Genomic DNA, 14,804 nt, shown 5'->3' with positions numbered 1-14,804 from the left:
CTAAAGGCGGTTTACACTGGGGCAACTTAAAGCAACCTAGTTGCCCTCCTCGGGTGACGATGTTAGCCGTCCAATTTATCAAGCAGCATGCGGCCAGGAGCAACCGTTGCCGCATGCGACCGACCCCATTTACACCCAGAGCGACTGGTTGCTTCGGAAACAATATCCTCGTCCGCTGAAAGTCCTCTTTTTGGTGCGTCAACCTCAAGAAGGAAACTCAATGAGGGGAAGTGCACCCACTGATCACCTGATCTGCTCTTCTTTCTATACCTGTGGAAGGTAGTTCTCAGATTTGTAACCTTTTCTTTCGCTTACTTCATCGAACATTTCAAACTTCGTGGCGAATTCCTCCCGCAGCTTCAACTTCTTCTGATTGGCTTTATAATTGCGATCCCGCAAATCCCACAGAATGTTCTTTTCGCGGTATTCTTCGATAAGACACTTGGCTTTATCCGTGTCCCAACTCATCACGCCGCATGCGAGTGGGCAGCTGAACCCACTAGCCGCCCGGAGCAACTAGAGGACGCGGGACGCAAGCCGCATGCGAGTAGGCAGCTGAAACTACTAGCGGCCCGGAGCAACTAGAGGACGCGGGACGCAAGCCGCATGCGAGTAGGCAGCTGAAACTACTAGCGGCCCGGAGCAACTAGAGGACGCGGGACGCAAGCCGCATGCGAGTAGGCAGCTGAAACTACTAGCGGCCCGGAGCAACTAGAGGACGCGGGACGCAAGCCGCATGCGAGTAGGCAGCTGAAACTACTAGCGGCCCGGAGCAACTAGAGGACGCGGGACGCAAGCCGCATGCGAGTAGGCAGCTGAAACTACTAGCGGCCCGGAGCAACTAGAGGACGCGGGACGCAAGCCGCATGCGAGTAGGCAGCTGAAACTACTAGCGGCCCGGAGCAACTAGAGGACGCGGGACGCAAGCAGCATGCGAGTACGCTACCCACCACCTGCAAGTGAGAAACTTGCAGCATGCGGTCGCATGGCTGCCTTATTGTAAACCCGCCTTAAGAGACATACCCTGGTCCTCCTGGTTGGGGATCGGGCATGACGCTAACAACCTTATCCTGTAAAAAGAATTTTGCTGGGAAACTTAATGAGCTTCGGATAGGTGAAACATATGGGAAAAGGACTAAGCAACCCGGAGGATGAGATGGCTAGACGATGTTGAGAACGACCTGACGAAGATGAAGGTGAAAGGATGGTTAGAGAAGATGAGGAATAGAGAGCAGTGGAGACTGGTTGTAGAGGAAGCCAAGGCTCCCCAGGGATGTAGCACCGAGTGGTAAGTACGTAGTAGGGAGGTAGTGTCAACCCTTCAGGCATACATTTCATTTAAACAGAGGGAAACCTGATTCGGAGTTCACTAATTCGTAATTGCGATAATTCGGACCATCTTGATCACATCGTCGTGATCAAGTTCCGTAAACTGCCGCGTGCAGCTCTAGCACAAATACATGTAGGCCTCACGTCAAACATCGAGGCCACTGAAAACGTAGCAGAGCATTACAGATCTAGAAAATCGGTCGCCAGAGAGAGTAGATACGCAGAGTTAACCCATATACATTAACGAGACTGAGAGAAGACACCATAAAAAGTGCTGCAGCCACCAGCTCACCCTGGTTCCACGCTCGCGGATTTTTATACCCCGAAGATGGAGGCGATACGTTCCTCCGAAACGCGTTCACACAATATCTACACGGTGCCACATCCCAGAAGACGATATTCTTCATAGTCACCGTAGTGAAAACCTTAACTCTTACACAAAAAAAAAAAAAATGCAATTAAAACAGTTTCGAATAAATTTGCAATGCATAAAAACACACGTGAACTAAGTTTTACAGCTTCCCTGAATTTATTTCAGCAGCATTTATATAATTCGGACTTTCACTAATTTGAACTAAGGTTCACTCCCAATTATTGCGAATTCGTGAGACCTTAGTGTAAAAACATTTCGGTTCCTACCTCACGGAAAACTGCCGTTAATATAGTTTATTAAATTAATCTTTGTTTATCCCAAGGGCCAAACATAACACATTAAAACATTCTACGGACAAAATGCAGAATGAAGAATGCCGTCTTCTGGGATGTGGCACAGCGTACATCTTATGTAAACCGACGTTTCGGAGGAATGTCGGTTCACACAAGATCTACATGGTGCCACACCCCAGAAGACGGTATTGTTCATATTCACCGCTGTGCTTGAAAGATTTAAGGTTAAAAGGAAAGCAGCAACGAGGAAACAAACATCTTAAAAATACTCGTATCTAAAAGAGATACGATGCTCCTGAAATTACCAGTATCTTCGTCAAACAGATATTTATGAGAGAACAGATGAATAGAGTCGGTTTTGACATTAATAACACTCAGTGCTGCCATCTGCCTTCATGGTTTGATGTCCAACTTGAATCTAGTCTTTTTACGTGATACTCTCTTAAAGTACACTTTAAAGGACGATTCTATTTCGAGATTCTAAAACAAACACTGTCGGTGTTTACACAGATGTCAGCTCTGATACGCTGTAAGAGTTCATGAAGTGGGACACTTACCATCACGATGGCTCAATCAATAATACTTCAACCCTAATAAATACAATAAAAATTATCTGTGGGTGATCAAACCGCAGCCGATCACAGTGGCCGCGCGGTCTAAAGCAAAAACTGTCTTCGTTCGCTCGAACGCTGGGATCGTGGGTAAGAATCCCACTCGAGACATAGATGTTCGTCTGCGTTTATGTAGCAGCCTTCCGACGGGCTGAGCCCCTGTCCAAGGGGTTCTGCCGACTGCCCTAAATTAAAAAATTGAAGTGAAACAAAGCGTTTCACGGATGCGCTATGCTTCAAAGTGGGAGCAACAGAACAGAGAGGAAAATCTAACGGTGGGCTGGACTATGGAATTGGAGTTCTGCCCCCGGTAGTGACATTCATTTCCTCCAGTGTCCAAAAACTGCTCTGGTGCCCAGCCAACACCCAAGGGGGTAAAATGCCGTGGCGTGAAGCTGACCACTCGCCTCTATCCAGAACCTACACTCCTCCATACGCTTTAACAGTTCAGTTATTAATTAGAGTAAATGTTATCTTTACAACGAACAATCAATTACGCTCTTTTAAACTCAAGTTTAGGTTCTGATATTCTGAAAGAACCGGCAGAATCACAAATAAAAAAAAACGAACTCCGTGGCCTGTAGTCCGCAAGCAAACTATACTGACCGAGCGACCACCGCTTGTCGACGAAGTTAGTGCCAACTTTAGCGGATAGAGGGTGTCGCATGGTCAGCGCAACGGATCTCCACGGCCGTTAATCTCCGTTTTCTAGACCGGAGCCGCTATTTCCTTGAAACAGCTCCTCACAAGGCTGAGTGGACCCCGTTCCAGACCCACTACTTCTCAGAAAATCTGGTAGTGCGAGGTCGAACACGGGACCTCAGGATCTGTAGCCAGGAACTCTGACCACTAGACCACAGAGGCGGTCTACTAAACAAATTAGAAACTGCATTAGTACGAATGCATATCCACACGGAAGCAGAAGTTTGAAGGGCGTCATTCGAATCTCCGTGTTATCATTCTAACCCTTTAGACGAGAGTGCTTACTACGCCGTAACATGAAGCAACATGAGATTTCGTCCACACCGGAGTTCGTTTAATTCCGAGCATGAGCAGAAAGTGTTTCCCAAATTACCACCGACTGACTGAACTCTGGGCCAATCATAGTGCCGCGCGGTCTAAGGCATGAACCGTCTTCGCCCGCTTGAACACAGGGATCGTGGGTTCTAATCCCACTCGAGGCATGGATGTCTGTGTGAGTTGATTCTGTGTTTCTGCTGTTCTGTGTAGAGGTCGCGACCTTGCGACGTGCTGATCCCCCGTCCAAGGAGTCCTACCGTGTTCAGATTAGGAAACTAAAAAAGGGGCCAAGGTCCAAAGGGCTGTAGAGTCACAGAGGGAGCAAGAGAGACTATCTCTGTAAGAGATATGCGGTGTTTTTCTGAAAGGTAAAGAATTTACTTCTTTAGAATTATATTTAAATGAACTTTGCCTTTTAAATAGGTTAAAGGCGTCTTTCATCATTATTATTTATTATCTTTACCATTATGAAAACTGAGAGATACCAAACTCATTAAGATAAAACACTGCTGTTCGCTACTCGTTGTCATACACAGATAAAATAATGTTTTAATCCTGCGTCGAAATTTTGAACCAGCGTGACTGTTATCGAGCCTTACAGAGGTACCTAGACACTTATCTTATTCTTCAGGGGCATAGGATTTTTGGAGTTACCACACAGGACTCTGGTTGCTACACCATTGCAATATCAATTATTTATTTATATGTGACTTGGGCCGCGCCATAGCTCAAGCGGTTAGTCGCTGGCTTCCCACCGCGGCGGCCCGGGTCTGGTCAAGTGGGATTTGTGGTGGACGAAGTGGCGCTGGGGCGGATTTTCTCTCAGTACTTCGGTTTCCCCTGCCAATCTTCATTCCACCAAATTCTCCATCATCATAATCACCCGGGGGCAGATACAATAGGCCAATCAGTGGCCGCCGTGCCGAGTGGACCCAGCTGGACTCCACCCCCCATTAAGCGAATTTTAATTTTTATATGTGACTTCTTTCCACGCGGATATGTAAACATTACATGTTTAACGGGCTAACATACGTGCTCGAATAACACGGATACGAGACATGTTAGAGCGTACATGGACCGATATTAAATGCATTTATTCATTTATGACATATTTAATGACGCTGCGAAGGGATCAGGCTATTATCATCACCTTCATGGATTAGACGATGCGTGGTCTGCTGGGTCTTAAAACTGTATCAGCCTTATGTTTCTCGAAATCCATGTCTTCCATTCGCAGAACGTGATATTTGCATTGTAATGTACATTTTAGAAATGTGATTATTAACCATCATTATTGTTCTTCCTTGTTTAGCCTGCTACACTCCTCAGAAATTTCATTTTTGCAGTTTAAAATTCTTCTTTTATACACACTTCGTCCCTTAGGACCCGTGGCCACGGTCATCGGCGAGGCATAAAGTGCGCTAACACACACACACACACACACACAAACGTAAACATAGCGCCCATTGGATGCGCGGCACACGCAGTCATCAGAACATGTTCATCTAGGATCCCCTGGCGACTAAAATAGAAGAAATCAACAAACATACAATGGCTGTCGCGTCTATGCGGCTTCACTGTAGATTTTGATAACTGCATAAAAGGTTTGTGCTGTATATTTGTGGCCCTATTTCTGTTACGCGCTGACATCCGAACAAGCGTTCGCCCGCGATCTTAACATCTGTTACACGTCCTGACATTGGCTCATCGGGAAGACAAACATCTATGGTTGGTTAAAACATGAATTCCTAGTAATGCACAACTTCATTTATTATTAACTGCATACACCGCTGTCCAGCTCCCAATGGCACACAAATGCTACACGTCTTCCATAAAGAGAAATCAATGAGCCAATGATCAAGAACCTTAATTGTAACATAACCTGAAACACATAAAATCGAAACATAATTCAAAGCTCTGTCCTTCAGCATGTCTCATCTTTAAACTACCGATCGCTATAATTCTACCACGTATTTTATACAGAGTAACTTTCTGTCTGTCATCAGTGAGGGAAGAACACAGACTGTGGGTGTCTGGCAAATGTCAGGGGAGCATTTGGATCTAAAAAAAAGCAGAAGGTTGGAGAAAATTATATAATGTGGAGTTTCTTGATGTGTACTCACAAGAAATGCATACAAAAGTTTGGTCTGAAAACTTGTAGAGAAGATTCCATTTGGGAGACCACTGCATAGATAGGAAGATAATATTAATATGGATCTTAAGGATATATGTAAGGTTATGGACATCTGCATCAGGATAGGATCCAGTACTAGGCTCTTGTGAAGATGGTAACGAACCTTTCATTTCTACAAAAGACAGGGAGTTTCTTGACCAGCTGAGTGAGTATCAGTTTCTGAAGAAAGACTGTACTCAATGGAGTTAAGACGAGGTTGGCCACTACAAAACCCTCAACATAGTGCAGTAATGATGGGTAATAATGAAAAGAGCCATAAACAGCCTTACATCAAGCAGTATTTGTTCTGGTAATAGAACATAATGAGACCAACATCACCTTCTACAAACCATGCCAACTGCGACAAACTGTGCACAGAAACTGAGCCCAACTTCTACTTCGGAGATGTACAAACAATGCAGAGAGATAACCGCAATGATTATAATTATTCTTAACCCTGTGCAGGATGAAATTCAGCAACACAATATTTAAAACTTAGTTCCTATCACACAGTGAACACACTGGGCCTCTATTATGAACACCAACTAGGTGGTACATATAGTTATGTTTATGTTTAAGACCTAAACTGAATCTCTCCATACACAGGAATGTTAAGGGTGAATATTTTTCCAGTGATAGTCAGTTATATTTCAATATTATATGCTTAAAAAAAGACACCATGATTCACATGCTGAAAATACTTCTCAATCTCTTTCAATGATAAATGCCATTGCTGTGAGCTGTAAGGTTTCTGTATCTAAGCTAGGCAGAAGCCATCCATAGTATGTAAGAAATTCTCTGTGGGTGGGAGGTTATGTTAGCCTTCTTGCTATGCACAGACAAATTGGCAGAGAACCACCTGCCTTCAGATATCAACTGCCAAAATAACATCTGAAAAACTGTGAGTACAAACACAGAACAAAGTTTGGAACTAATAAGGTTAAAACTGCTATGTAATGCAGATAATATAAATCTAAATTTTATTTTTTTTTATGGAATGTAAGTGTAACACACAGCTTAAGACAAAATAATTATAATTATTTTGTCTTAAGCTGTGTGTTACACTTACATATAATTACAGATAATTATCTGCAAAACTTCAGTGATTATGCTCGTCCTGTTCTGGTTGCTTACATAGATTAAAATTGTTACTTCGGGTTTTTTTAATTGCTAATTTTTAATTTAATTGTACTGCGGCCACTACTGGCCTATTGTACCGGCTCCAGATGATAGGTGAGGGTTATTGTGGAGCAATTGGTGGAATGAAGATTGGCAGGGAAACTGGAGTACTCTGAGAAAAACTGCCCCAGCGCTACTTTGTCCACCACAAATCCCACTTGACCAGACCCGGGATCGAACCCAGGCCGCCACGGTGGGAAGCCAGTGACTAACCACTTGAGCTATAGCGCGCCCTATTTACTTTGGGTTAGAACAGCATGGCAAAAGGTTACTCCAAAACACTGGTAACCATCTATGAGACCACTGGCATAACAACCTCAGATTACTTATATTTACATCAACACTGTGGTAGCAGAACAGGAATGTTCAAAACTACCAATAAAAAAGCCTACTACTGGATGCTATACCCAGTCAGTTCCACCCACTTTCCGCAATTAAACCCTATTTTTCAAAAATCTCCCCAGTCTTACAAATAAATAGGCTTCCTCATCACATTCTTACAACCTACCTTCCAAGATCCATTTTAATATTATCTGTCCATCTCCTCAGCTTCACAAATGAATATCTTTCTTACCAAAATTCCCCATCCTACACACATGCCCAGCCACTGTATTTCCTAACTGAAAATATGCATATTAATTATAGCCACTATATTATTTATTTAATAAAATCAATGTTCATCATGTTACATTAGTGATATTTTAATACCGCAATATTTAGATTAATATCACTACACATTTTTACTGTTTACAGACTTCAAATAATATTACCAAATTTTGTTTTCAGATAATAAATGAGAAAAGACTGCCCCAGATTTTGCCTTCAGGTATTAAATGAGAAGAGACTGACCCAAATTTTATTCTAACTGGATGAGAAAAGACTGTCCAAAACGATCATAATTCTTCATAACCTAAAAGCTTTAAGCGAGAAATATTTTTGTTTGCAAATTATTTGTTGAATTTATTATTTAACTCCAGGGGGTAAGGCAGCTGGCATGTTTGTTTGGCATGGAACCAGACCGTAACATAAAAAAACATTACAAAGAGCAGAATAACATTACTGTCTTCAGATTTGGATTCTAGTCACACATCTTGAAAACCTTATTCATTCCGTTATGGTGAATGCACTGCCGAAGTATACATCTATCTACAGAGTGGCCCACAAGTCAGTCAACTGAAAATATTCTCTTGTATTAATTGGAATGTTCAGATTTAAACCTGCTGGTGAATCTATAGAACAGTACCAGAGCATTATGAGTTACGCATCAAACATGAAGGATCTCTGTACTTATTTTGGACTTCACCCATCGTCTGGTATGTAAAAGACATTAGTCTGATTCCCGGAAGTCACCATAGTGGCATGATTCTTTATCCACGCAGATTAGGCATGCATTATCCAGTTTTTACTTTCGTTTTTAACTGAATTCATGGAATTTAACCTATATTTCTGTTTCTTTATATTGTTGACAAGTGCATGCTTGGCACAAATTTTTTATCATGTTTTTACTGTGATTTTATACTTTTCTCACACTGATGGAACCGGTTGTCGGTTGTTCATAGGCTGTTTTTCTACAGACCGGGTTTGTCCAGTGATTGAGACTAGCTCTTTCTAATGGGGCCCAACTGAGTAGGTTTATCCTTCCCTATCCACCTGAAGACGTGGTCTTTTGTCTTTTACATACCAGACAATGGGTGAAGTCCAAAAGAAGTACAGTATACACCATCGTCAGAATCCTTTCAAGTCTATGAAGGATCTTGTTTTGAACAAATTTTGTAAATTCAATAGGTAATAAAGAAATTTCCAGTGCACTTCAGTGTACACTTTACTAACCAGTTAACTTACTTTGGGCCAACCTGTACTCATACCAGCATAACCACTGAAATTTCAATGCAAAATTGCTTGTTATTAACAGAGTACTTGGTCATGCTGTACTTATATATATATATATATAAAGGTACAGCTATCCCTGTTAACTGAATGCCCATAGGGTTGTGAGATGTCGAGGCTCCCACATCTTCCAAACACTTGGCTCACAGATGGTGGTGAGGTTGTCAGGCTTATGCACCAGCTACCCTATACCCCCCAGGAAAATATATGGTACTCATTTCTGTTATAGGCTGAGTCGACCCCAGGGCTACAGGGAAGCTAGAAGGATTAGGTACATTGAAAGACTCAAATGATCTCATTGGGAACTGAACCCATGACCTTTTGATTTGTAGTACAGTATCATTCTCAAACAAATATCACAGACTATAGCAGGCATAGGCAGGCCTTACATTTTCAAGATTGAACTGGGGAAAATAATGTCTCAAATTTGATTCAAATGTTGATTTTTCAGCCCTAAACTTTGCAGTTTCCTGAAGGCTACTTTTGCTGTCCATAGCAGCAGAAAATCTGTCTGGTGGATCAGGATCGTAATGATTCACAACTCAGCCATTGATCAACTTGTGAACAAAATCTTTCTCTCTCCCTCTCTTTCAGTCCATGGTGAAAAAGGATATGACCTTAGAATCGACTCTTTTAATCACAATGATATTTAAACATTTTTCTTTGAAAAAAGATCTGGTATCAAGAGCAATTTATCGCACTGTGAAAGAAACTCAATTCTCATCTTGATTCTAAAAACTTTTTCCAAATTCTTATCTCAAACTGATGAAGTAATTCCTGCAGATGCCTATATTAGAGCCCTTAAGAAATACTCTGAAACAATCTCATTAAACATGCACTGGCAGTGCTACCACCTATGCACCTAAGCATTCTATGAACTTTTCCCAACATCAGTGGACACTGCATTATCAGCTTAAGTATACCTTCCACTACTGTTTACTGCTGCCATCTTCTACTCTACTTTAGAACTATTACCAACTCTGCTAACATACAGGTTGACAGAAAAGCAAGTACTGGGCTATAACATTTCTACATGGAATTTTAATTTATGTTCTGGCTCAGAACGAGTAACCATGTTCAAAAAATAAGACATACATATACAACTGTACAAAACACAGTAATCCGCTTCAACCAATAACCAGCATGTGTCACTTGTGTTCAAATAGATCTAAGAGATGCAAAGAAATATGCGATTACAAGAATATGGTGGCAACACATCAGGTTAAGCTATGCAGGTGACCACGCTCAGAAACCATTTCAGCAAACAACTATTTTAAGTGTCTATTCCACTAGTACAAAAGAAATATGATGTCATATGCATCTTTAGCCAATGAGTCAGGTGATATTAATGTTCCCTAAGGAGTCTGATGCCAGGCACTATTCTGTCTCTCTCATATCTCCCCATCTATGAAATAGACTGTACTAAGAGAGAAAGAAGCCAGGATGGCTCAGTCATCAGACTGACTATGCTAAGAGCTGCACAACCACAGCATTTCTTTCCTTGAACTGGCACAGCATATGGACTACCTCTAGGTGGGGTCTCCTTCCCCCAAGGATACACATGGTGAGGCCTTAAGCTGAAAACCCACCTGAATCTATTGCTGACATCAAGAACACATGGATCTACACCTCTCCTACCCCATACATCTTCATGTAGTGGATGTAGGAATATCCTTATTGAGAGAAAACTAAAGCCAAAAAAGACTGGAAGAAGAGTGAAGAGACAGACTCCAACATGGAGGGAACATTCATGCCTCTCTCACTAGCCTCACTGTTCACACACAGCGGATAGAAGTGTACTGTTGACAGAGATAGACAATAGTACAGATGCTACATTAACTCTATGGAGCAGGGTCTTCTTTTGAAGTTGCTCAGCTGCTTTACAATTTCTCTTCCACAGAACCAACAGATATATTATTTAATACTACATTTGAATGTCTCACCCAAAAACCATATGAGCCCAGTCCACATCCTACACTATTATTTCTCTGTTATACCGTAATATTATCCTCCACTTTATGCCTCGATCTTCCAGATGACCAAGCTCTCCAACAAAAATTTTGTGTTCACTTATCACATCTTCTATGCATGCTATGCACTTCATTCATCTCATCATACATGATTTTATCATCAATTTTTTTTCAAATTCTGAAGTCCATCATTATGCAATTTTCTCCAGTCTCTTGTCACTTCCTCTCTTTTTCTCTCTCTGTCAGGTCCAAATAATCTCTTCAGCACTCTGTTCTCAAATATTCTCAATCTATAGCATTCCTTGAATGAAGGTGATGAAGTTTCACATAAAACAACAAATAAAATTGTAGTATACTGATCCAGTCTAGGAACAAGGGTGTGTCATCTTCAGTTAGTGATCTAAGCTGTTATGTTATCATTAGAAAGTCACAAACTTATTTCCGGTATTCATATGCTAATAGGACATTCAGACACACTTGCACTGGGCATATCTTCTGTGAGGTTGCCTACACAATGTATGAAGTACCCTGGTTCGCAGAGCAGACTGACATTATTTACAACACTAAATACAACAGTGAATTGTACTTAATCTGTAATAATATTACACTAAATGGAGACATAAGTAAGGTTTCCCTGACAACCTGCAAAATAAATATGATATATTGAAAAGTCTCAAATATAAGTTAGCATCTTAACAAGCTATACAATTCACGCTGCATATTAAGGTATTATGAATAATGACATATCTTTCATTTGAGCTCCATGGAAAAGAGAATATATACTGGACTAGAACAGACCAAAATAAAATTCTGAATGATTAACTTTGATTCAGTAGTACCTACCTACCAAACTACACTGCATCACAACCCAGAAGACAGTAACCTTTTTAAATTGGAAATTACTTGTAGCACAAAAATGATTATCCTACCTCATGTTGTTCTGTAGTATTGCCATCGCTTGGCTCGGTGTCATTCTTATCATCAGTGCCGCCACTGCCTGCACACTTAGGATTACCAGTGTTTGTTGGACTGAGTAACGCATCATCACTAGATGCACTGAAACAACAAGATCACCACATTCGTTATTATTACATAATTTGAGGGGGGGAGAGAAGATATAAAACTGCACGAAATTCAAATTTTTTTTGGGGGGGGGGAAGATACAAAACTGCAGAAACTCATTTTTTTGTGGGGGGGGGAAGAAGATACAAAACTGCAGAAAACCAAACATTGTGGCTGAGTGAACAGAATTCCTGTTTTATATTCAAAAGATTCCAGGTCCAAATGTTAGTTCAAAGACCAGGGATTCCTCACTCCCTCCATGTAAATTCTGGGACAGTACCTGAAAGCAGACCATTTTCACTTTCTCCCAACTTGCTTTCCAAAAAAAAAAGGGGGGGGGGAAGAAGATACAAAACTGCAGAAAATCAAACATTGTGGTTGAGTGAACAGCATTTCTGTTTTATGTTCAAAAGATTCCATGTCCAAATGTTGGCTCAAAGACCAGGATTCCTGAGTCCCTCCATGTAAATGCTGGGACAGTAACTAAAATTAGACCATTCTCACTTCCTTCCACTTGCTTTCCAATACAAAAATCTTCCTACAACTCAATGTCATATAGTCAGAGCTGACAGCATTATTAAATAAACCATAATGAAATAAAAATAACAATCAGAATGTATTTTTGTATTTTCAACAACATACAGACAGACATGTAGAAAATCATAATCAAGGGTGGAAATTTGGGGTACACATATTTTCTAACATGTTCTCTGTAATTTTACACAGCTCATTAGCCCACAGCTTCATTTATTCTGAACTTAGATATATGGTTGATGAAATGAGTTACAAAGAATTAATGCAATGCACAGAGGTAAAATTTTTATGTATTTTCTTAATTACACATAATACAAAACATATCTTTCAGATTAACCTACAGGACTTTACTTTAAACTCAAAATTAACCTTTAAAAATAATTCATTCACCAGTGAGAAAATATTTTCAGATCTGAACATACATATATATACATTGTGATACATGCACCATGATGAACTCCCTCTTCAATTGAAGTACTTTTTTCAGAACCATGTTCTCAAACACCTTCAACCTAAGTTATATTATTTTGATATTCTCTATTAAATGATATTGTTTCATTACAGTGAAACTCCCATTTAATTTTTCTTTGGGTGGTAGTGGATTCAAACGTTAAACTGAGGAGTGTCTTAAATGAAAAACTGTAAAAGGGATTACTGATTATGGATTATTAAAATTGAACATTAAACAAATGAAAACTTTTAAATCAAGGAAAATTAAATGGGTGTTTCCTTGTATATGGATAAAAATGTGAACTTACTGCGCATCAGTCCTGCAACAAGTTAGATCTATTATGTCCTCCAAAAATTCAATTATAGTTTCATAGGCACAACCACCATAATAAATAACTGGTGCACATACTATGCCAATATTTCTTTCCATATTATAGTAAAAACGAACAGATATTCATTATACATAATCAAGACATAAATATGCAATGTATAGCATAATTTCTTTCTGCATAGTATTGGCTAAGAACATATTTATGCATTCAGTGTGAGAGAATGAGGGTCATTATGGATCACTGTGCACCAATCCTATACCATACAAAATAAAAATCACCCCTACTTTTTGTCATAAGTTAGTGTACACAATTCTCATTAACTTTCCCAATGCTTTCATCTAAAATATTCTGCACTAAAAACATTCTAAATATAACTGAGTCCATCTGTACTCTTGTATAAATTACTGGTGACTGTGCAAGAACTGTACAGCATAGAAAACAATATTCATATCTACTACTGCATAAGTTATTGCACAGAATTAATAATTCTAGACAATGTAAGACCTCACAACACTTAAATCGATATCCTTCATTTGTCCCTTTCTGTATGTTATCAAATGCAGCCTTATCTTATTCAGTGGCTGATAATAAATTTTGTTATGAGACTATTTCTGATAACACAGAAACTTACACAAGCTAGACACTCCCATGCCCTACATATGGTGAAACCCCCCAAAAAGTGTCTTTGTGAAGCAGTTGGATTTTAACACTAAACTGAGATGAATCTTAAATGAAGGAAATTTAACACTCAGATTATTTACTTCAGGTAGCTGAAAGTGAACGTTAAAACATATGAAAACCTTAAATTATGTAACATCAAATAGAGGTTCCACTGTATGTGAGAGGAGTAGTAAGTTTTAATGTTTCACAAGTACTGCTTATGTATGAAATAAGTGGTAAATGTCACTTCCACATCGTTCCATCGTTCCTTTTCGGTGACATGATCAGACAGAAAACATGGAATTATGCATATCATACTATATATACATAGCACAGTATGTCACAGATGTTCATGGTATGAGAGAACTGTACACAGAACACTTTTAATGTACTATACCAATGATAGAATGGTGATTCGTTATTTAGTTTCAATTATGTCAACAAGTATATCTGACATAAAGTCACAAACATAATAATAACAATCCTAACTTCTTCCTCAACAGCAGATGATAATCCTGTCTACAAGTCTGAAAACTTCTCTGATAATCAGCCACACTCAATAGTAACCAACAAATTCTAATGAGCAATTCCTTCATGACAAGGCAACAGCTGCTCAGCTATTCAAGAAATTGACTGCATCACAGCTCAGATGGTTAGTTGTTGGCTTCCCACTGTAGCAGCTCAGATTTGAACCTGGGTCTGGTCATGTGGGATATGTGATGGATAAAATGGTGCTGGAGCAGGTTTTCTCTGAGTACTTCGGTTTCCCCTGCCACTCTCAATTCCACCAATTGCTCCACACTCACCTTCATCTATCATCTGGGGCTGGTATAATAGGCCAGTAGTGGCTGCAGTGCCAAGTGGACTCAGTCTCACCCTACTAAGAATAATATTGTGACGTGCTGAGCTAGGGATGACCCCCCCCCCCCGG

The 14,804-nt window shown here is 40.2% G+C and overlaps 1 protein-coding gene across 3 annotated transcripts in view; it reads right to left on the bottom strand.

Annotated features, from left to right (window-relative positions):
- Positions 1-14,804, bottom strand: part of LOC111865512 (pleckstrin homology-like domain family B member 1) — a 251,346-nt gene that overhangs the window by 46,316 nt on the left and 190,226 nt on the right. For all 3 annotated transcript variants that reach the window (XM_023853604.2, XM_023853606.2, XM_023853605.2), the window contains one exon: positions 11,765-11,891. In XM_023853604.2, the coding sequence (XP_023709372.1) occupies positions 11,765-11,891 (127 nt within the window). The remainder of the gene's footprint in view (positions 1-11,764; positions 11,892-14,804) is intronic.

Source organism: Cryptotermes secundus, unplaced genomic scaffold (genome assembly GCF_002891405.2).
Source record: "Cryptotermes secundus unplaced genomic scaffold, Csec_1.0 scaffold555, whole genome shotgun sequence".
Taxonomy (NCBI): Eukaryota; Metazoa; Arthropoda; class Insecta; order Blattodea; family Kalotermitidae; genus Cryptotermes; species Cryptotermes secundus.
This window is presented reverse-complemented; position numbering and strand designations above follow the sequence as displayed.